This window comes from Leptosomus discolor, chromosome 18 (genome assembly GCF_034619465.1).
Source record: "Leptosomus discolor isolate bLepDis1 chromosome 18, bLepDis1.hap2, whole genome shotgun sequence".
Classification (NCBI taxonomy): domain Eukaryota; kingdom Metazoa; phylum Chordata; class Aves; order Leptosomiformes; family Leptosomidae; genus Leptosomus; species Leptosomus discolor.
Genome location: NC_141408.1, coordinates 8,516,224 through 8,539,460, shown reverse-complemented (window position 1 = coordinate 8,539,460; position 23,237 = coordinate 8,516,224). Strand labels below are relative to the sequence as shown.

The window sequence follows — 23,237 nt, the reverse complement described above, 5'->3', positions numbered from 1 at the left end:
CGCCCTTCCTTGTAGGCAAGGAGAAATTATTTGACAGCTAAGCAAACTGTCACAAGAAAGCGAATGTTCCAGGAAGGGGTCAACAAAGAGACTCTTGTCAGCAATTTTAACATTCAGTTTGATGTCAAACATGCGTGTAATATGACAGCTTCTCTGGGTAAGTTACCAAGAATGTACTTGAATTATTTTCCAGTGAAAAAAATTTTACTAATCAGACTTTCACTGACCGTGTTATAATGATTCACCTCTCAACACTGTTCAGATAAATGTCATCATAGAATTTGATGGTTCAGTGCAGCCTGCAGTTGACTGAAGTATCCAGTCTCGGGTTAGATGAGTCCTTCAAGGCAGTATCTCTGCTGAACAGAAGAGCTGCTGCTGTCTCTGGTTCCACTCTAGCGGAGCACCTGCTTCACAGAACACTTTCTTCTCAACATGGTTTTAGGAGGCTGGTATAACTGAACTTTCCAACAGATGTTGGTGTAAAATAACTTGAATTGTAAATTGGTTACCCAAGCACAGCTAGTGAGTTCTGCTTTCATATCTGCTTGAAAGCCAAGGAAGTGGTTTTTTTGTAGTATAATGTTGGAGTATCTTACAATTCCTTCTTTTTTTTGTGTTCTTTTAAACTTCTTTGCAACGTCTGGGTTTTTTTCCTCCATGGTAAGAGGAGAAGGGGCAGAAAATCTGCCGTAAACCTCTGTACTCTTTTAGTTGTAGTGCAAACTCAAGAGTTTGTACATGGAGTAGTATTGACATTTTCATAATAAAAGCATCTGAAAAAGTACCTCTTGTCATGTTGCCTAATAGTCATCTTAGTCTCTGTTTACTTTGCTTAGCTTCATAAACTCTCCTGCCTCACTCACCTGAACTTCAGCCTGTTTGGAGAAGAAAATAATCTGTACTCCAGGGAACGCTCTATACTCACAAGAGTTCTGTGCATCAGGTCTGAATGCAGCCAAGAAAAGTTACCATTGGCCTTACCACCTGAGGAAAGCAAGTGATTCTCTGGGTAATCAAAGGCAGAGGTTGTCACAGTTAGTCAACTTTGTGCCTTGGTGCTTGAAGCAGACTTGGTTGACACCCTTGGATCTGTTGAGATTAAAAGATGAAATGTTAGCCGAAAGAGCTGGTGTACTTAAAGACCTCACTAGTGGTCACGCCTCCATCGGAAAGCTTCTCCAAGCTTTCTTCAGAGCTCCAGTGCCAATCTAAATCTTTTTAAAGAAATACTTAGCCTTTGGAAATGGTGTTAAGTTTGAAAAGGGCCACATCTTTCACTACTAACTAGGGTTGGATACTTCAGATGCGACACCTAGCAGATGGCAGTTTGATCATGATTAAGGTAAATCTGTCTTGCAATATCTAAGCAACTTTGATTCGGTGGCTAAGTCTAGACCTCTGTAAGAGGTCTGCCATCTGCTAGTACTTGCTGCTTCGATTCGTTCTGTGAACAATGTTTGAGTATAGGCCAGTGAGTTGCTGCCAGGTGGAGTACTCAGCACTCCAAAACTAACCTCCTCTACCAACTTATCAAGGAAATCAAGTGCTTAATAAATGATTTTGCACTTGTTAAGCTTGCAGCCCTAGCAAAAGGAGATGCCGCATCCTAGAAAGTCTTTCCTGCTCTGCCAGATGAAACTCTTACATCTTCAAACCTTCTCTGCCTGCAGGGGTGTGACTGGGTTACATGTAGCCCTGCCTAGCTGATGTACAAATACCAGAGTCCCAGACCTAGAGACCACTACCTAAATGAAGATGTGAAAGGGAGATTTGAACTTAAATCTGAAATCTTCTGTGCAAACCCATGTTGCTGAAGAATGTGTGGTCAGGTTCTGTGATGCTGGATCTCACTCACTCAAATGTGAGTAACTGTTCTGACCTGTCGAGGAGGTAGGGTTTGATTTTTTTTATAGCTGTAGCATTAGGGCAGTTTTCTTTTGGAAATGCTGATAAAACACTTGTCTTTCACCTGAAAGGTTCCTGGCTTTGTTGTAAGGTGCATGGATGTAAAGGGAGCTGTCTTTGAATGAAACTGTTCGCTGTGTTAAGTTGCAGGAAGTGTAGGTATTCTGCCTTGGAAGAACAGCTTCAGCTAGTCAGTTGTGGTAGCTAGCTTGAGGCTTAGCTTCAAGAATTACATTTAAATCTGTTCTGCTTATAGTCTTCTCTCTTAAAATCTTTTGAAGAAGAAAAGCTGGGTAGACCTTAAATTTAACAAAAGATCAGTATTAACTCCCTGTAAGCTAGTTGTGAAATGAGCCCTTACACATTAAAGAACCTGTTTTTGGTATTGTTTGAACCTGACTGAAGAGCTTCAAATGGTGAAACCTTCTCTTGAAAGAGCAAGGTAACTTCAATGAAATAGTGCCCTTTAGGGCAAAGGACTTACATGCACAGTGACCAGAGAACCATACACAAAGGCTGTGAATAATCTTTAGAAATTCTCTCCTTCAGCAGACCCAAGGAGCTAAAACTGACTTGCTTTGAGTCTCAAGCTTAAACTGTACCAAGATCTGGCTGTCTTGGATCACTGGATGATGTAGATCGTGCATTGAAGTGCCTTTTGTGAATCTTGATCTGTTAACTTGGTGTGCCACAGCTTAGATGTTACTTGTTCCTCGCCTGTGCTGTCTGAAGGCCAGGGCAAAGGGGAAGTGTAGTAAAACACCCTCTTTATCAGAAGCCACAAGTAGTCAGGAACAGAGCGGCTGAGGCGTGGTCATCTCGGAGCTCAGACAGAGCACAGCTGATAAGAGCTTAGTGTTTTGCTTCAAACTAGTACAATAATACTAAAACGGCTTTGAAGGTCTAGCCCTTCTTGGCAGACCTTGGGCTTGAAGTTCAAACAGTCTCCCAGAAGGAAAAATATCTGAAGTATTAGAAGTGATAATTCCTCTAATGGTAGAAGACTGATCTTGAGTTTTTAGAGTATATCCACCTACAAGCTGAGTATCTGTCTGTGAGGTGATCTAACCATTCTGCATTTCCACTGTTACAAATGGAATAAACTTTGTTTCACTACTGACCTCCTACTACACTAGCCTGTTGCTAACACAGCGCAGTGGTATTAACTAAACTGTTTTGTTGCAAGCTGTACTAGAAACCTACCTTAAAGGTCTGCGTTTGCAGGTTTACAGAAGCAGACTGTGGCTCAGCAGAAAAGGAGATGGCTTATTGATGTTGTCTGTGTATTAAGTATGGCTGTGGACGAGCCACTTCTGATTTTAACAGTGTCCATCTCCTATGCGCTAGCTCTGCCTCCTGGGTGGGATACAGCCTTGCTGCTAGACAGGACTGGGCTAATTGCTAGACAGGTAGCTTTTTTTAACTGTACAAGGATAAAGATAAAGCTCAGATGCCTCACATGTGATGCTAAGCTTGCAACAGTGATAGCTGCCAAGCTCAATGGAGTAAGTTATGGCTCTGGAAGCAAAACTGGCGAGAGAGTACTGAAGCTGCAACTCTAACAGTGTTACGAGGAGCAGGCAAGTTCGATGTGCCATACGAGGGGCTCCAATGTTGAGTTCTCAACAGTAAGTTGTAAACGGACCTTGAAGACAAGGTACCAAGCACTTGAATGCTGCAGGGCTTCTTCAGGAAGCCTGCAGGGCTTCATTGAAGGTGGGCAAGAATTTGCGTGCCGTGCTGGTTTTGAGTAGCATGGCTGTATTGTCATACGAAGATACACAAAGCCTCCTATCTCTTGTGACTATCACAACAGCTGTTAAAGGCTATACTGTGGTAGTAACTTAATGCTAAACCTTTTTTCTCTTCCAGCTCCAAAATCTGGGCATCAACCCAGCAAACATCGGGTTCAGCACTCTGACAATGGAGTCTGACAAATTCATCTGCATAAGAGAGAAAGTAGGAGAACAGGCTCAAGTGGTGATCATTGACATGAATGACCCCAGCAACCCTATTCGAAGACCAATTTCAGCTGACAGTGCTATCATGAACCCTGCCAGTAAAGTCATTGCATTAAAAGGTAAGGAAGTCCTGATAAAGAAGTCTTGGAAGTGGATGGAGAGCTTTCTGTAAGACTAGGTTATGACTGACTTAAGTGTCTCGGGCAATTTGTGTGGGAGGATCCCTTAACAGTTTTCCACAGCTTAATGGGAGCTTAAGTTTAATGCATTTTCAGTTCTTCTGAAGGTAGCTGGGCAGTGAGCTTCAGTTGAGGCTACCTGCTATTTGCTTGTCATTAGGATGGGTTTTCTGCTTCGCTCAGAATGCTTACAGCTTCTGAGCAGGGAGAGTTGGAAGGGAAGCGTAGCCTTTAAGACAATTCTGGACTCTCAAGTCTGGAATCATGTTAGAGTGAAGTGAGAACTGATCTCTTAGTGTATAAAGTCTATCAACTAAGCCTCTCTTTACAGAGTGGAAAATTAAGACTAGGGAAGAGGGGAAATATCTGTGAAGGCCTGAGTCTGGCCTTTCTGGAAGAGACCAGTGCACCAGTTTGTGCATATTTTTTCTATCAGTCAGTGATAAGAAGAGTAAAGCTATGTGGGAAAGACTTGTGTGGTGAATAAAGCACAAGGTCAGCTAACTTGGTATCTCTGGCGATACAGAGAACAAGCATTCCTCTGGAGTCTCCAGAAGTGTCAGTCTCTTTCCCCAGGAGGCCCAAGAGGCATTAAATACTGTCACCCTAGAAATGCATGTATTGCTAATGGAAAGATTTATATGTATTCAATGCTATCTAAGTTTGACTTTAATACTGTGCTACTGTTTTGTCACAACTTTAATGCTTTCTTGTGTGTGCAGATGGTGAGTTATTTCAATTGACTCTACTAGTTGCTGTTGTGTCTTATGAAAAGAAAATGCAGAATAAAGTAGCTCGGGTCTATGGTGCACATGGCTGAACAGTGATATTTAAGCAACTGAGAACCTAAGATTTGGAAGTTTATTGTGCCCTCCCAAACAAGAGAATCCTTAAGATTCAGAAAGTTAATCCACTCAGGAACCTGAAATGTTCTTTAACTATTGGGATCTTGATATTAAGCTAAAAAGCTTAATAATAATTAAAAAATGGGACTGACCCTCTTGACTTAAGTCTAGATTTTACCTGTTAATATGCCTTGCATAGCTTGTAGGGTACATGTTACCTGAATGTCATCTCCCTTGGGTCTAAAACTCTAGCTGCAGTAGATGTGCAAACAAATTGCTAGCCTGTAGCCTGAGTAATGCTGTTCCAGACAGTCTTCTCCAAGCTCTGGAGAAACTTCTGGCGCTGCATCTTGTGTCAATAGCTGAAGTAATGGTGCCTTCTAACTAAACTAGTCCTTTGTGAGTAAAGGCACTTGTCCATATGGCACTGTGACTTTATCAAGCTGAGTTATAGTTAGTAACTCTAGCAGATATTCTGACCAGCACCTGGTTTTACATGACCTTTTGTATTCCTCTTGGGCTACACTAGCATGTGCTTAAATAGCTGTCTCCTAAAACTAGAAGTTGGTCAGAACCTTCCTTATCTCCTCAACAGGAAGAAATAGTTTCTTATATACCCCTGTGTTGTAAAAACTGGTAGAAATGACTGCAGGTGGCTGTTCAGGATGTATGTATGCACCATTCTGTGTAATTTGGAGAACTTCCTACCTTCTAGAGCTTGTGTTGGTCACTAGATTCCTTTCCTTGTACAGTTTCTGTTAGTCTGGTTTGCGGCCAGTAGCTGTGTATCCCATTAGTGCAACCTAAAAGTTTTGGTTAATGAGTCTGAATTACAAAACTTGACAGTTCTGCCAACTTGACAGTTCCATGTTGTGCTTTTTTATACTTAAAACAGATGTGGACATAGTTTTAATGACACTGGCATAGCTTTCCTCACAACTTTCAAGAGACTCAGCTAGACCTGATGTATGTGAAGTATTGTACAGCTTGTTTGTGTAGCTGAAGCTCTTGTCTCCTACCAAGTTGTTTTCCACATCTGTTTGATTGCTGAGTAGTGGCAAATTGGTAACATTAGCTCTAGGAGTATGGTCTGGTTAAAAGTAATAGCTGATCATTGAAGATACTGCCAGTATATAACAGCATTTACTTGAAGGAAGTCATGAGGGTTTAGTGTCCTAGTGCAGCTTTTCTACTTTTAACCAGTGCTTGAGGTAACAAGTGGAACCTGTAACCTGGCTAACAATGTTGTGTTTTCTAGCTGGGAAAACGCTTCAAATATTTAACATTGAAATGAAGAGCAAGATGAAGGCTCATACAATGACAGATGATGTCACCTTCTGGAAGTGGATCTCTCTGAATACTGTTGCCCTTGTAACGGATAATGCAGTCTACCATTGGAGCATGGAGGGGGAGTCCCAGCCTGTGAAAATGTTTGATCGCCACTCTAGTCTTGCCGGCTGCCAGATCATCAACTACCGTACTGATGCTAAGCAGAAATGGTTACTGCTGACTGGCATATCTGCACAGGTACTTGACCGCTAGGGGGGCCTGCTCTGGAAGGCCCAGAGCTTGTCTCATTTCCTCCTTCTATAGCAGCAGGACTGATAAGTTTGTTTTATTTCCTAAAATGCTGGTGGGAATGTAAATGCTTGTCTTGATTTTCAAATAACAAACTCAAGTGTAACTGAAAATCTTACAGTAGTGGTGTAAACACTAGTACAAGGTTAAGAGTCTTAAGTGATGCCTTTGTAAGAGAAAGCATGGCATGGCAAACATATTTACCAACACTAACTTAGATGAAGTTACTGGCTGAGTGCCTGTTATTCCTGACTCTTGTTCTGTCTTGTCCAGCAAAATCGTGTTGTGGGAGCGATGCAACTATATTCTGTAGATAGAAAAGTGTCACAGCCGATTGAGGGACATGCAGCTAGCTTTGCGCAGTTCAAGATGGAAGGAAATGCTGAAGAATCCACACTCTTCTGTTTTGCAGTAAGAGGGCAAGCTGGGGGTAAGGTAAGACTTGGGTCTAAATACGCTATAATCTTTAATGACTCACCCTGGTTATCTGCTTCCAGGAAAACAAGTGGTTTAATGCACAAAGTTGCCTTTAGGAAAAAAAAAGTGAAGGACTGTGTGTCTGTCTGGATGCTATATATCTAATGTAAGTGGAAACTGGAGCATGCAGAGCTTCACAGCAGGGACTACCTGATGTAGCAGGAGTGTTTTGAGTTGCAGAGTGACATGTCATGACCAACCTGATTAGCTGCCTGTAACACGTGACACTCAGCTTCACAGACTAAGCTTAAGGGAAAAGCTGTTGTAATCTTTCTTTGATGCCGATCCTCAGTATCGGGCTTAACTTACTTCCAAATTATTGAATGAAAAAAATTAAACACTAGTGTTACAAGGCTGACTAGTGGTCTAATACCGACACTGGAATTACATGGGCTACTTAGTGACAACTAAAACAAAGTGAAACCAAAGCTAGATTCAGAGAAGTATCTTCAGAACTGTCTCTGTAGAATGTTACCCAAATTGAAAGGGGGTGTATAAGGTGACCTAACTGAATCCTTAGACTTCTATGTAGCTAGGGGTAAAGATCATGCTTAACTGTTTCCCTCGTCTGTGGTACATGAGTACAATATGCCACACCTTTAGCCAGGGAAAATATTTAGGAAGACTGACTTTGGATAAACTTGGGATTAAGGCTTAGCAGCAAAAGAATTTTGCTGTATCTTCATTGTTGAATCTGTTGTTACATAAATTAAATACAGGAACTAACAGGCTAATCTTACCTATCGCACAGTTGCATATCATTGAGGTTGGCACACCACCTACTGGGAATCAGCCGTTTCCAAAGAAAGCAGTGGATGTCTTCTTTCCTCCTGAAGCACAAAATGACTTTCCTGTTGCCATGCAGGTATGACAGCTGCAAACGAGAGCACAAGAACAAGTCTGTAGCTTCTCTTGGTGGATGTGACACTGTAACGGGGTACTGGAAGCCAGGTGGTCAATATATTGACCTGAGGCTTGGCACTAAACTGGTGTGATTCCGGCTTCAGTACTGTTAAAGTAAAGGTGGAGGCTGAAGCAGCACTCAAAGGTAGCGCACTCTTGTTTGTGGAAGAAATATACATGTATATGTAACTGTATTTCATGCTATTAAAACATCATTCTACTGTGATAGTACTCAAGTATTAATAAAAATATAACAGCACTTCTAGTTGTCCTGAAACAGCACAGCTATCTGCTGATTCTTAAAAGCACTTACTCGTTTTATCCAATACTGAATTTGATTGATCTATCCCTGTTTTGCAGATCAGTGACAAACATGATGTGGTGTTTCTCATAACAAAATATGGCTATATCCACTTGTATGACCTGGAAACTGGAACCTGTATCTACATGAACAGAATCAGTGGAGAGACCATATTTGTTACTGCACAGCATGAAGCAACAGCTGGAATTATTGGAGTAAACAGAAAGGGACAAGTAAGGAAGCTGGACCTGGAAAAAGCTAGTTTAGCTAATCCTGCTGGTCCTTGGTACACTGTAGTGTCCATATCAATGTCTAAAAGTTTCCAGAAATTAAAAAGACAGAATAATAGAATGAGAAGTATGGTAGTATTGGACAGTTGAACAGGCTTACAGCTTGTCTGACTTGTTCCTAGTTTATCCCCTGGGATAGGTTACTTGAGAACACTGAGTGCAGGTTATAGAAAGACAGTACCTATATCCTTGTATTTCTGACCTCTGTAAATACCTCAGTTTAAACTGACTGTTAATCTGCCTTGATGCAGTAGTTGGATGGTTGATGTTCTTTCTAACCAGAGGTCTGTCTCTTAAATAAAATGGCAACACTCTGCGGTTATCAAGGGATGAAAAAACTCCGTGTATGGCATAGCTTTCCTTTTAGAGGTTCGTGTAGTCCTTGGCTCACTTCTTATGTTTGGACTAACTGGAGTTTTCCTTGATTTGTTCAGGTGCTATCAGTGTGTGTGGAAGAAGAGAATATTATTCCATATATCACAAATGTGCTGCAGAATCCTGATCTAGCTTTACGAATGGCTGTCCGCAACAACCTGGCAGGTGCTGAGGAACTCTTTGCCAGAAAATTCAATGCACTGTTTGCACAAGGGAACTATTCGGAGGCAGCGAAAGTGGCAGCTAATGCTCCAAAGGTAATAGACTGATATTCAGAACAATACTGAACTCTGCTGGCATAAGCTTCTTGCTTCAGGAAAGCTTGCTGAATTTCCTAAGTGGCAAGACCAGAATCTTGTTACTGCTCCTGTCCTAATGTAGTACTTAACATACCTGTGAAGAACCTGCACGCAGTGTGCTGAGAGTACTGAGTGTATGCTGGAAGATCTTAAAGCTTGTATGAAGCCCTTGGAGGGGGAGAGGAATAAATGATGAAGTAATGGTTATGAGTCTTAATGTTTTTGGTACTTACTTTTACTTCCCCAATGCTTAAAAAATTCTCTATGAAAAGACAGCCTCTAACTGAGGCTGTGCCTGGAAACAGGATAAAAATGACAGACTTGAGAGACTAAATCCAGGTGAGTGGAACTTGCTTGCAGGAACAAGGGTGTCTTAATTCTGTAGGACAGGCCTCTGAACTGAAGTCTGCCTTGCTACTGAAACAAGTCTAATAGGCTACTGTTGCACATCTTCTGTCAAAACATCTCAAAGGCAGTGTCTGAGCTGATGCTCAGCCATACTGCTGCTGACTTATTCTGGGCTGGCAAAACGTAATGTCGCTGTAGCAAGCATTTCTAACTTCAGCTTTCTGGAGAAGCTCTTGCCAAGCCACAATAGCAGAACAGAAAACTCAAGTGGCATCTCTATTTCTGGCAGGGAATCCTGCGTACTCCAGACACCATACGCCGGTTCCAGAGTGTTCCAGCGCAGCCGGGACAGACTTCCCCTTTGCTCCAATACTTCGGCATTCTGCTTGACCAAGGGCAGCTGAATAAGTACGAGTCACTGGAACTCTGCAGACCAGTGCTTCAGCAGGGCCGCAAACAGCTCTTGGAAAAATGGTTAAAAGAAGATAAGGTAAAGTTGGGGTAGAAACCTTTAGAGCCCTGGAAGGGAAGGGACATAACTGTCAGCTTCCCCACCTCCCCAGGAAAGCTCAACTGGGCAAGTAGTCAGTGCGCCAGTGCGATCAAACAGTTGAGCAGTAGCTGTTCACGGTACTGCAAGAGAATTGATCCAATACTCTCAAGAGCTTCACTGATTCTACTTCAAATTTCATCACGGTGAACTTAGTACGGAAAGCTGTTGCTGTTGCCCAAACCGCTTCAGGCTCCTTTGGGTACTGACTTCCTTACAGTTGTGGTTACAGTTCTCTAATTAGCCGGAGAAACGTGCTGATACAATGTACCACCAAATTCTTTTTAGCTCTAGAAATAAATTTGACTCCTGTGGAGCAGCGTAAAGAATAGAGCCCACTAGGTTACTGCTGAAAGAGTCAGATAGTACTATCAAGCTGGGCCTTAATTCTTTTTGGGTTGGTTTTTTTTTGAAGTCCAAAAGGAAGATAAATGAGGAAGAAGGTAGTAATGCATTTCAGCATGGCACTGTCAGGGTGGACTGACCTGTATTTATATCTTTAAACAGCTGGAGTGCTCAGAGGAGCTGGGAGACCTTGTGAAATCTGTAGATCCTACGCTAGCACTTAGTGTCTATCTGAGAGCCAACGTTCCAAACAAAGTCATCCAGTGTTTTGCTGAAACAGGACAAGTCCAGAAGATTGTTTTGTATGCTAAGAAGGTGAGAGGAAATTAAATTGCTATGTTTGTCCTGTATTTAAGACTAACTAGTGTATGTTCCTGTACTGGTTTTGGCAAAAGTAGCTAAAGATAGTTGTGGGGGGATCTGAGAGCCTGTGTAGTAGCTACTTTGGCCTAAGGTTTTGTTATGAATAATTACTGCTAGATTTCATACATGTATCCTTTCATACTTCCCTATGTAGCCTTTTCCGAATGAGGAAATCCTGAGCGGGTTGTGTAAGCTACTGGCAGTAGCTTTTACTGAACTCTGTATTTAACAAGGCATGTGCTCTTGTGGAGTTACTACTTTTCATTATCTGTTCAGGTTGGATATACTCCAGACTGGATCTTCTTGCTGAGGAATGTAATGAGAATCAGCCCTGATCAAGGACAGCAGTTTGCCCAAATGCTTGTTCAAGATGAAGAGCCTCTTGCAGACATAACACAAGTAAATAACTTTATTACTGTGAAATGTTAACTTCAAGGCCTTAAATTGGTAAGAGGAGCCATACTCTTGCCATCAGAGAAGGATTTTTTTGAACCATGAGTTTGGATTTACCTTACTGGGATAACGCTGCTTCTTGTCTGGTTTTAAGAGCGCTAAGTGACAGCTTAGTGCAGTGCCAGGATAAACAGTTTAGCTTTGGAATCTGCACGTGATGCTACCTTTTTAAAATATGCTTCCAGCTTCTAATCAAGAGCTTACACTTTTTTTTTTGCAGATCGTGGATGTCTTTATGGAATATAATTTAATTCAGCAATGTACAGCCTTCTTGCTGGATGCACTGAAGAATAATCGTCCTTCAGAAGGTCCCCTGCAAACACGTTTACTTGAGATGAACCTCATGCATGCACCTCAGGTGTGCTCTCAGAACTGTTGGATCAGGCGTGTCTGTAGCTAGACTGGCCACTGCATTGTGGTCCGTCTCAAATACTAGTGTTTAGGAACGAAACGAAACTTTTCAATATTCCTTCTAGGTTGCAGATGCTATCCTGGGAAACCAAATGTTTACTCATTATGACCGGGCTCACATAGCTCAGCTGTGTGAGAAAGCTGGCTTGCTACAGAGAGCACTTGAACACTTCACAGACTTGTATGACATCAAGCGTGCTGTAGTTCATACTCATCTTCTCAATCCTGAGGTATGAGATTAAATATTCTGACTCTAGCAAAAGCCAGGCCATAATAATTGCTTTCAACGTTTGACTTAAGAGCGTAGCGTTCTACTTGGGTTTAAAATGGCTTATGTGTCTTTGCAGTGGCTAGTGAATTATTTTGGTTCCTTATCGGTAGAAGACTCTCTGGAGTGTCTGCGTGCTATGTTGTCTGCTAACATTCGTCAGAACCTGCAGATCTGTGTCCAAGTAGCTTCAAAATACCACGAACAGCTGTCCACACAGTCACTTATCGAGCTGTTTGAGTCTTTCAAGAGCTTTGAAGGTAAGTTCATGCTCTTGTCTCTAGCAAAAGGATCTAGTGCTCACCTCAGCACATGTGTGTGTGAAGGACTGTCAATCTGCTGAAATCTAGGAACTTAAGTGCCTAGGCCTCAAAACTGTCTCAAAACCTGACCTAAACCTGAAAGTTCCCCCGTTAAGGGGGGGCACCAACACTGTGTTGCATCTTTGGGTTTTCTGGAACCCTACCAAAAAACTTGGAGCTGTAGACAACCTAAAAAGTTAACTGAAGAAGCTGCTGGCTTTTTTTCTGCGTCCAAAATGGTCATCTTAAACTTCTGTTGCCTTTGGGTTTTGGGCTTTTGTACGTCTTGACAAGACTAGCTGCGTATAGTCAGCAAGGTGGTACATCAGTGGTCAAATCTCTGCAGATGGGTGGCTGAACAGCATTTTGCTAGGCTTTAAAGAAAACCTCTGTAAAGACCGAGAACACAATGTAATCTTGAACTCTTGGAATTTGGAAACAGTTGGTAGAATAAAATGCTATTGTGGATGGGTTTCTTGCATCGGCAGCCTCTGTGTGTTTTTCCAAGAAACACGTGAATCTTTGACTAAGTGGCTTGGCAGTCACTTGTCTATAGTAAAGCATGACATGGCATGGGCTTTAAGTGAACTCTAGCTGTGGGTCACGGCAAGCAGCATTGCACTGTCTGTTTTAGTGAAAGGTGTGGTAGCAGCTTTTGGGCACAACTAGTTTTGATTTTCCTAAACTCTTCCTTGCCTCCTGTCTAGGGGGTGTACAGAAGGCACATGCTGGATGTTTTAACAAAGCTGACCTACGGCAATTGGTGATGATACATCCGTATTTATCGAAGTTGCATATAACAGGCTAGTCTGTGTAATACATGGAGAGCAACAACAGGCTCAACTCAGCTAGAGCAATCTGGTCTTCGTAAAACAATTACAATGCTTGAATCTTTTTCAGTTATTTGTAAACTTCCGCAGTAGATGGATTCAAATTTTCATGTAATTGTAACTTTGAAGGCTTGCTTAAAAGCTAATATTGATCCAACTCCAGTGCTTTAGCAGAGTAACGTGTTGACTGTTTCCCTCGAGGTTTGTTTTATTTCCTGGGCTCTATCGTAAACTTCAGTCAGGATCCAGATGTGCACTTCAAGTATATTCAAGCTGCGTGCAAGACTGGACAAATTAAAGAAGTGGAAAGAATCTGCAGGGAAAGTAACTGCTATGATCCCGAACGTGTTAAAAACTTCCTCAAGGTAATGTGTGGGTGGCACTGGACTGTCTCGGCCTGTTCGGGGTTCTGATAAGCCATGGTGTGTGTCACCAGTGAAATGAGGCAGCTCTGTGAAAGTACAGATGTGTCTTAACCTTTGCACTTAAGGATCCATCTGACCTCTTAAACCAGAGGTCTCTAGCGTGTTGGCAGTACCTCCTAATAGAGCCTGAGCCTGGAACAATATCTAAAAAATGGAGAATCTGTCAGATCAGTTCCTTACTACTCTTAGTAAGGTTAACCTGGCTCGAACTCTTAACCTGTAATGATAGCACTAGCGCATCCATAACCTGTTACAGAAGTCTGCTCTAAAGTAGGAAATGGGTAACTGCAAGGTTGAGAACAACCATGGTGCCAAATGAGTTCATAACTTAATGCTTATTTACGGTGTAATCAGCTTCAACTGAGCAACTACAGAAACAACAAATGAATAGTGTCAATTAATTCCATAAATGCTTTTGGAGTTCAGGGTTGATCTCTCTCTCACCTTACTCGTACACAGTGAAATTTCAGCCAGGTGAACCGCAGTTCAGCTCTGCTAGGATATGCCAGTCAGAGTGAATACCCGCTAACTGGCTGTTGTTGCTAGCATTGAGAGCATTGCTGAAATGGTTCCGAAGAGTGGAAAAAGGTGGTGTGCTCGAAGTTCAGGTTCTGCAGGCTGTTGTTAGTGCTGAGCTTATTGCCAAACATAACACTGCTAGAAATGCCTCCGAAACAGTGTGGGAGGGAAAAACTTTATCTGGGAACATTTCCTGCCTTCATGTTTGTCAGTTACATAGCATAGACTTAGATTTGCTGATCATATCTGAAGATGGCAAAACTCTTCAAATGAGAATTCTGTAATAATAACCTGGTGTCACCGAGGTGTAAGGTACGTAAATTGATCAAGCCACCTAAGATATGTTATCAAGCTGTCAAATTCCTGATGAAAGCTATTGTTTTTTGTGCTGTTCCATGTCTGGAATGTGCAGGACATGTACCAGGTAAATCTCCCAGTACAGGCCTCCCCATGTAAAGTCCTTAATGTAATTTATACGTAGGATTATATTCTGGGATGTGCATGTTCGAATAAGTGATCTGAAATATGCATCCGGAATACTGTCTGCCACATAGACTAAGCTTCTGTACTGGAATAATCATTGTAATCTTATGCTGAAAGTTGGAATGCTTTTGGATAACTAATCTGATTAGCAGTTTAAGTAGTACTGCTACTAGCTTGATTCTTACGTTCTCTAAATCCATAGTTAAAAGGTATCGCAAGGCACATGGCACTTGAAATCAATCCTGTATATAAGTTTTACATTATGAACCACAACTTAATCTAGTCTTGACTTAAATTACTTTTGAAATCCCAGAGTGCTAATCCTGCACACCAAACACCAGTGGCAACTAAAAATGCTGTCTATAGCTTAGGCTTGTAATAGTTGTATTGTGTTGTAAAACTTTGTGGACTCTGCCACGCGAAGGAGCAGGGTTAAACTTGAGAAAGCTTCTTGCTGTAGGCCCTGAAGCAGGTGCGAGTACTCCCACTTGCTATGTATTGCAAACGATTAGTTGAACAATAAGCTGTCATTATTTGGTTGATCGTTGAGTTTTGGCTTTCCAAACTCAGCTGCTTTAACAGTTTAAGTGACTGTATTTGTTTGCTTAAGCCCGAGAACAAAACCAAATTACTAAAGCTCTTCTCTTTTTAGGAAGCTAAGCTCACTGACCAGTTGCCACTCATCATTGTGTGCGATCGCTTTGACTTTGTTCACGACTTGGTGCTGTATTTGTATAGAAATAATCTCCAAAAATATATTGAGATTTATGTACAGAAGGTAAGTTACAACTCATCACTTGGCTTTAATGGCTCAAACTGATCAATCTTTCTTGTATTATATGCAACTGTAGGCATTACGTTTGTAAGTATTCTGCAAAGAGTCTCATACTTGAGACTGACATTTAAATACCTGTTAGTGGCCTCTGGTAAGTTAGCCCTTGTGTGAGTCGGGCCTGTCATTCTTCAGTCAAGCTGAGCAGTAACCCCCTGATAATGTGTCCCTTGAATGAGGAAGACTTGGTAGAGTAACTTTGGACTGCTCAGGGTAATTTTAACTTCCAGCATTTTAGGGGGTGGGGAAGTTCTCTGTACTTCCTGTGGGAACAAATTGGCTTCCTCAGGAGCTCTTCCTATGGGGACTGAGCATTAGCCACTGAACTGTGGCGTGAACCCCTGCTGACTGAAGAATTGACTTTCAAGCTTGTCCAGAACCTCAGGAAGCTGGGAGTAAAGGCAGGAAGATGAGATCAATCTTAACAAGCAGCCTTCATGTGTACTTCTAGGGATAAGTATTGACTGTGCTGCGTGATAACACACTGACTTCTTTAAATGATCCTGTTCAGGTGAATCCAAGCCGTCTGCCTGTTGTTATTGGGGGACTGCTCGATGTGGATTGCTCTGAAGATGTGATAAAGAACCTTATCCTTGTAGTGAGAGGTCAATTTTCAACTGATGAGCTTGTTGCAGAGGTTGAGAAAAGAAACAGGTATTAAACTTCTACAAGTCTCTTAACACTGCCAGACTGGTAATGGTTATACTGCTGATCCATCAATGCGTCTCCTCATCGCATAGCTAAAGCTGGTACTGACATAACAAGGAGCTGCTGTTGGGTGAGCTGGCAGCAAAAGTCTGCTTTACTTCTTGGGTGATGTGGGGATTGCCCTTAAGCAGCCTCCAGATCATGAGAGTCTTTGGCATGTGATGTTCATCGTAGTATCAGGAAGTTTATACTGTTATAATAATGAACCAGAATGGGGGTCAAAATGGAGTACTATAACTCTGGTTTAGTTAGTGACTCTATCCTGCACTGAAGCTGACTTCTACAGCGAAGAAACTGCAAGTGGATACTTGCTTATTCACCCAACCTCTCTAACGTGAAACCGGCTTCTTTCTAGGCTGAAACTGCTTCTGCCCTGGCTGGAAGCAAGAATTCACGAGGGTTGTGAGGAGCCTGCAACTCACAACGCGCTGGCCAAAATATACATCGATAGCAACAACAACCCAGAAAGATTCCTGCGAGAGAATCCTTATTATGATAGTCGCGTTGTTGGCAAGTACTGTGAGAAGAGGGACCCTCACCTGGCCTGTGTGGCTTATGAGCGTGGACAGTGCGATTTGGAACTTATTAACGTACGTATGCCAAGACAGCTGACTCATGGGTTAAGTTCTAACCTGAGTATTATGGGATGCATATTCAGGTTTATGATTGACAAAAGCATTTATTTCTTAAAAAGTATTAAGCTAGGAATTGCTCACTTGTATTAGAATAGGTAGTTACTGAATCGGCCTCTGCAGCTTGATGAGAAATGGGAGGCTCCCCTGGACACTGTAGAATGGGAGGCTAATGGAAATATCAAAGCCTGAGATTTCTAGTCTGCATCTCAGGCAGACTTATTTAATGTTACAGTACAACTAGCTTATCCCCTGTAGGCTCGATAGCTGTGCCTTCACACTGAATAAACTTTGCCTTTTGCTAGGTGTGCAATGAGAACTCCCTCTTCAAAAGTCTTTCCCGCTACTTAGTTCGTCGTAAAGACCCTGAGCTGTGGGCCAGCGTTCTACTGGAAAGCAACCCTTACAGAAGGCCGCTAATTGACCAGGTATAACTGACAAAACATTAAAAGCCTTTGCTTCCCAACTTGACTTGCTGGTGCTCGCTTGACTTAACTGATTTGTCAATGGCTTGACTCTGCCTACAGGTTGTACAGACTGCGCTGTCAGAGACACAGGACCCTGAGGAAGTGTCTGTAACTGTGAAGGCCTTCATGACTGCAGATCTTCCTAATGAGCTTATTGAACTGCTGGAGAAAATAGTTCTTGATAACTCTGTGTTCAGTGAGCACAGGTGTGTAAAGTCAAAACTAAGTCTCAAAGCTTGACATTATACTTGGTGCAGGTGTTAAATTGCTGTGATGTGGAATGGCAAATAAACTAATACCTTCTCCAGAGGGGAGGGCGAATTTCTTCATTGTTACTTGATATGTACTAATATTTTCTCTCTCTGTTTAGGAATCTGCAGAACCTTCTCATTCTTACAGCTATTAAGGCTGATCGCACCCGTGTCATGGAATACATCAATCGCCTGGATAACTATGATGCTCCTGACATAGCCAATATAGCTATCAGCAATGAGCTTTTCGAGGAGGCATTTGCTATATTCAGGAAGTTTGATGTCAACACGTCAGCTGTACAGGTATTTTAAAAATCTCAGTCTCTAATAACTCCTTGTGACATGTGCATCCTCACACAAGGACTTTGCTGTTAACTTGTGACTTCAGTACTTAACACCAATTAGCAAAGTGACCCAAGCTGCTCAGTGTCTTGTCTTATGAAGTAGAACAAACATTGTGTATGGAACCCTCTAGAAAGTGAAACTTCATAAGCCTAAAATCACTCATGCTGTGTGGGTTGTATAGAGTAGTCCCTATTTTAAAAGCAACTGTGGTTCAATTGAACTAACATAAAACACAGCTCAGTCAGTCTTGTAAAAGTGACCTTTATAGGTAGTGGCTGATCACGGTAACCCTTTCTTTAGGTGTTAATAGAGCACATTGGAAACCTGGATCGTGCGTATGAATTTGCTGAACGCTGCAATGAGCCGGCTGTATGGAGTCAGCTGGCTAAAGCACAGCTTCAGAAGGGGATGGTGAAGGAAGCAATTGACTCGTACATTAAAGCAGATGATCCTTCCTCATACATGGAAGTTGTTCAAGCTGCCAATGCCAGTGGTATGATTGTTTTATTTAAATATCTTTCTGTTGATGTTGCTCAGCTGTTCTGCGTGGTCTGCTGAGACTGCAGTTCTGCAAAACCTGTACCTTGATGCAAGTAGAGGAATCTGATCCTTCAGAGACTGCTCTACATGAGAATGGGAAAAGATAGTGTATTCCATTTGCAAATAATCAGTGGTCTTATGACTGTCTTCTTTAGCTAGTTGCAGACTTCTGTCAGAGCAGTTGCTACTAAGGAGGTCTTTGCATGAAGTTAAATACCAGGGTTTGTTTACTTAGGCCCATTGTAAGGTGACTTTATTAATCTAATGTAGCATTACCAATATGAAGGCTAGTCTTGATTGTTGGGGCATAGCTGTGGAAATACTTGTGTCAACTAGGTTGAGCTGATAGCATAGCTTAAGCACAAGTGTCCTCAACGGTGGGAGGTAAGCATTCTGAACTCTTGTTTCATAGGAAACTGGGAGGAACTGGTAAAGTATCTCCAGATGGCACGCAAGAAGGCCCGGGAATCATATGTGGAAACGGAATTAATCTTTGCTCTTGCTAAAACAAACCGTTTAGCAGAGCTGGAGGAGTTTATCAATGGACCCAACAACGCACATATCCAACAAGTGAGTGAGACTGAATTTGTTTTGCTGAATCACATCAACAGGCTCCTTAGGCCTTGCTAACCAGAGGGGTGTTGGGACTTCATCTCTTTGGATATACACATAGATCTTGGACTTTAAAGGCATTTCTATTTTGATAATGGCTTGAACACTACACATTTTATGTAAGCCCTTGCCTGAAAAGCTGCAAGAATAACCGGGTTATGCTCTCCTGTAGGTTGGCGATCGCTGTTATGATGAAAAGATGTATGAAGCAGCTAAGCTGTTGTATAACAACGTGTCCAACTTTGGCCGTTTAGCCTCAACTTTAGTTCACCTAGGTGAATACCAGGCAGCTGTGGATGGTGCTCGGAAAGCAAACAGTACTCGCACATGGAAAGAGGTAAACTTGCTGATTTTTTGAAGCCCCTTGAAGTTAAGGGGCTTCAAAGCTGTAGCCTCTTCAAAAGCTTTGATTATAAGCAATAATGCGATTGTCAATTCCAGGTCTGCTTTGCTTGTGTTGATGGAAAAGAGTTCCGCCTGGCCCAGATGTGCGGACTTCATATTGTAGTGCATGCAGATGAGTTGGAAGAGCTCATCAACTATTACCAGGTAATTAAGCTGACTCTTGTTATACAGTTGAAGTCTAAATTCTTTCATGGCAACTCTGTCCAAAACTGGAAATTGAGAGTCAGGTTGGTTCCTAATGTGAAACATCTTTTAACTGTCTGTATCTCGTAGGATCGTGGCTACTTTGAAGAGCTGATAACTATGTTGGAAGCAGCACTTGGCCTTGAGCGAGCGCACATGGGGATGTTCACAGAGCTAGCAATTCTCTATTCTAAATTCAAACCACAGAAGATGAGGGAGCACTTGGAGCTGTTCTGGTCCAGAGTCAACATCCCCAAGGTAAAAGCCTGAGACCTTTAATTTAAAATGCATCTGTCAGCATTGTCTGTACCCTAACTCCTGCAATAGCAGCTCTTGAGGTTATTAATAGCACTAAAGCCTGAGCACCAATGGACACAGATAGCAATGTATGTTAACTGGGGTTTCTAATATGCCTTTTGCTTAGGTTCTGAGAGCTGCAGAACAAGCCCATCTTTGGGCTGAACTGGTGTTCTTGTATGATAAGTATGAAGAATATGATAATGCCATAATCACAATGATGAATCACCCAACAGATGCTTGGAAAGAAGGCCAGTTCAAAGATATCATCACTAAGGTATTACTTTCCTAGTGAAAGGTGGTAAATTTCTTCCTATGTACACTTCACATCTCTTCCTTCACTTTGAATTTAAAAGTTTTGATATCACCACACAATTTCAGAACAAGTCAACTACAGTAACTAAAGACATTTCTAGAGATAAGAATAAGTCTTGGATGGGTGGCTCAGTTGTCCTGGAATATCTAAGGTTATGTTTGTCTTTCATTTGGATTCCTCTACAATCAACCTTCTGCTCTGAATGTGCATCCTTACTCATCTCTAGGTGGCCAATGTGGAGCTGTATTACAAGGCAGTTCAATTCTATTTGGAATTTAAACCTCTGTTACTGAATGATCTGCTGATGGTGTTGTCCCCTCGGCTTGACCACACTCGTGCTGTCACCTTCTTCACAAAGGTAATTTTCCTACTCTCCAAATCAAAGAAAAAAGTTGCAGTTGGAAAAGCGTTCAACTGTAGTAGCATTTTAAAATGCTTAGCTATTTCACTGCCTCACAGGGAAGATGCTAGGAGACCTCTACAAATTTTAAAGTTATCTTGACTTAAATTTATCTACCTGATTCCTTGAAGGTTAAACAGTTACCGCTGGTTAAGCCTTACCTGCGCTCTGTTCAAAATCACAACAACAAGTCAGTGAATGAGTCCCTGAACAACCTCTTCATTATTGAAGAAGACTACCAGGTATGTCTTGTCTTGGAATGGTAGTATCTGAAATTGGTTTCCACGTGCATGTTGTATATGCTTTGTGGCAGAAGCAGCTATTCCTGAATTTCAAAGTTCTATTCAAGCTGGCTTCTGTGTCAGTATTAACCTAGTGTTCTGCATGTGTGTTTAATGTGTAGAAACACAGGTTTCTCGCTTGTTTTCAGTAGATTTTACCTGCTTGCTGTTAACTTGCATTCCTTCAGTATATGTTCTTTGCCACTGCAAACTGAACTAGTGGTGATGAGCCAAGGACTAAGTGGAGAACTGATAGTGGCTTTCTGGGAGCTCTTTGGATCATTCTTACTAGGAACAGAGCGCCTCCTTTGTTATGGTGTGACAGATCAGCTCGTATCAAGGCAAACAGTGGGTGCTAAAGAAGGAACTTGGACGAAGGGCAAACAGTTATGATGTCTAGCTGTTCTACTGTTTTCGGAGAACAGCTGTCTGGTATTCAGAGACTCTTAACCTCAGCAATCACTACTGAGGTACATTTGAGGTGTGAATAACTTTATTTTTTTTTCCCTACGTAACTCAGGCTCTTAGGACTTCTATAGATGCTTACGACAACTTTGACAACATTTCTCTTGCGCAACGTTTGGAGAAACATGAACTAATAGAGTTCCGAAGAATTGCTGCCTATCTCTTCAAAGGAAACAATCGCTGGAAACAGAGTGTAGAACTCTGTAAGAAAGACAGACTGTATAAGGTGAGGCCACTACACAGGTCTGCTTTGGTGTCCTTGGCTTGTTTGGAGACCTGTGACTTTCTAGTAAAGCTGCATCTTCTTGGATGCCACTAGGTGGTGCCTGTTGCTAATCTGGCAAATCTTGCTTCCGAGTGGCAGTAGATGGACAAATTTCTTGGAAACAAGTCAGAGAATGCCTCCTCTCTGCTAATGGCAGTAATAGATGGCAGCTTAGTTAAATGCCACATCCATGTCAGTGACTGTACTACGGCACCTGAGGCTAAAGAGACTCTCCTCTGTTGTAGGACGCAATGCAGTATGCTTCAGAATCCAAAGATACTGAGTTGGCAGAAGAGTTGTTGCAGTGGTTCTTGCAGGAGAACAAGAGAGAATGCTTTGGTGCTTGTCTCTTCACCTGCTACGATCTTCTAAGACCAGATGTTGTCTTGGAAACAGCGTGGAGGCACAACATCATGGACTTTGCCATGCCATATTTTATTCAGGTCATGAAAGAATACTTGACCAAGGTAAGAGCAAGTGCTTCTCCAACACTGAAAGCTTGTTAGTCACTGTGGTGTTTGCCTTGAGACTGTCTGCTTGCTACTAACATTGATGTGGGCTTTGTCAAATGTCTGTCTGTCCATGTCCACACTTATTTTTCAGTCCATCTGGGGAGAGACTTCGCCCTCTAAGAGACTGAAACACTTGCAGACTCCACCCTGTCTACCAATTACAGAACCTACATCAGTAGTATTTGCCTGACCATGGGCAGTGTCTTGAAGTAGTTCCAGGGTTTGGGCTTTTCATGTGCTGTTAGTCAAGAATCCCAGCTGGGATCACGCTCTAACTGAATTCTAGACTGTCTACTAAAAAAAGCTTTATGGCTAGATCTTGACTTAACTTGGTCTGCTGTGCATTTAACTCTAAAATGTCGCTCTGATACTTAATGGCACTAATTATGACTTGGCTTTTGTTTGAAGTGACTTAGGTCAGGGAAAGTACTTGGTAATGCTCTGACAGACTTGAACTAGATTTGACTTAAATACCAACTGTCACTAGCAAGATTTGCCCAGCTGCAGCTTTTAGAGTATCTTCTGGTGAAATGGTGTAAATTCCTTAACGGTTAAGCCTCTTTCTGTGAGCAGTAAAAGCTTAACTCAAGCTTGAGTCAATGAAGACTAGAGTGCCTGTTTGTCTAGAAGATTTGCCTGGCTGTTACTTGTAAAGGCAGGACTACTCTGTAGTCCTATAGCAATCAGATATCCGTAAATGCTATGTTTTGGGGGAGGTGGGGCGCTATCTAAGCAATAGCACTGCTTGTCAGATATGTCTGATGTACCAAGCTAATACTAGGCCTCTCTTGAGAGTAGTAGTCTTGGAGTAGGATTCTTAAAGATTAAAATCTCATGATCTGCTGAAGGATTAGGATATAACTGTAGTGTAGCTAACGAAATCGATGCAGTAAGATCTAGCAACAAGCAGAGCTGCCTTTCTAAAGCAGATACTTCTGGTGTATCTTTGTTTTTACTCGCCTGTACCTTAATTATTTCTTCCCTGACGCTTTTGTTTCTACCTTTTATATGCTAAATATGGAATTTGATTTTTCTAAGCTGCACCTTCTGAATTCCTTTGCAGGTTGATGCAATAAAGGAAAAGGTGAAAGTTGATTCTTGTTTTCCATCTTTAAGTCTGGAGGACTAAGTCTAAGGATTCTGCATGAGTTTTTTTTCTTTCCTATGTTTACTACACTGCTGCTACTGCTTTTCCCCCAAACAAAATATCACTAAAGCATATGCAAATTGTTTAACTCTACAAGTAGCTAGTGCTGTCGGACAAAAGTAGATTCATTTGCTACTAATAAGCTAATAGATCCTCAGGAAGGGCA

At 41.9% G+C, this 23,237-nt stretch overlaps 1 protein-coding gene across 3 annotated transcripts in view; it reads left to right on the top strand.

Moving 5' to 3' along the window:
* Nucleotides 1–23,237, top strand: part of CLTC (clathrin heavy chain) — a 32,465-nt gene that overhangs the window by 5,070 nt on the left and 4,158 nt on the right. Inside the window, exons 2-31 of one of the 3 annotated variants that reach the window (XM_086475286.1) lie at nucleotides 3,781–3,988; nucleotides 6,152–6,420; nucleotides 6,745–6,906; nucleotides 7,700–7,813; nucleotides 8,212–8,385; nucleotides 8,877–9,074; nucleotides 9,754–9,954; nucleotides 10,522–10,674; nucleotides 10,999–11,121; nucleotides 11,396–11,533; nucleotides 11,652–11,816; nucleotides 11,934–12,114; nucleotides 13,188–13,351; nucleotides 15,066–15,191; nucleotides 15,757–15,899; nucleotides 16,309–16,543; nucleotides 16,891–17,013; nucleotides 17,113–17,258; nucleotides 17,423–17,606; nucleotides 17,949–18,141; nucleotides 18,601–18,758; nucleotides 18,973–19,137; nucleotides 19,242–19,349; nucleotides 19,479–19,646; nucleotides 19,813–19,962; nucleotides 20,228–20,359; nucleotides 20,533–20,643; nucleotides 21,203–21,373; nucleotides 21,658–21,879; nucleotides 22,988–23,008. In XM_086475286.1, coding sequence (XP_086331412.1) covers nucleotides 3,781–3,988; nucleotides 6,152–6,420; nucleotides 6,745–6,906; nucleotides 7,700–7,813; nucleotides 8,212–8,385; nucleotides 8,877–9,074; nucleotides 9,754–9,954; nucleotides 10,522–10,674; nucleotides 10,999–11,121; nucleotides 11,396–11,533; nucleotides 11,652–11,816; nucleotides 11,934–12,114; nucleotides 13,188–13,351; nucleotides 15,066–15,191; nucleotides 15,757–15,899; nucleotides 16,309–16,543; nucleotides 16,891–17,013; nucleotides 17,113–17,258; nucleotides 17,423–17,606; nucleotides 17,949–18,141; nucleotides 18,601–18,758; nucleotides 18,973–19,137; nucleotides 19,242–19,349; nucleotides 19,479–19,646; nucleotides 19,813–19,962; nucleotides 20,228–20,359; nucleotides 20,533–20,643; nucleotides 21,203–21,373; nucleotides 21,658–21,879; nucleotides 22,988–23,008 — 4,806 coding nt within the window. Of the gene's footprint in view, nucleotides 1–3,780; nucleotides 3,989–4,636; nucleotides 4,649–6,151; nucleotides 6,421–6,744; nucleotides 6,907–7,699; nucleotides 7,814–8,211; nucleotides 8,386–8,876; nucleotides 9,075–9,753; nucleotides 9,955–10,521; nucleotides 10,675–10,998; nucleotides 11,122–11,395; nucleotides 11,534–11,651; nucleotides 11,817–11,933; nucleotides 12,115–13,187; nucleotides 13,352–15,065; nucleotides 15,192–15,756; nucleotides 15,900–16,308; nucleotides 16,544–16,890; nucleotides 17,014–17,112; nucleotides 17,259–17,422; nucleotides 17,607–17,948; nucleotides 18,142–18,600; nucleotides 18,759–18,972; nucleotides 19,138–19,241; nucleotides 19,350–19,478; nucleotides 19,647–19,812; nucleotides 19,963–20,227; nucleotides 20,360–20,532; nucleotides 20,644–21,202; nucleotides 21,374–21,657; nucleotides 21,880–22,987; nucleotides 23,009–23,237 lie in introns of all 3 variants that reach the window. The other 2 variants (XM_086475287.1, XM_086475285.1) reach the window with 2 other exon arrangements.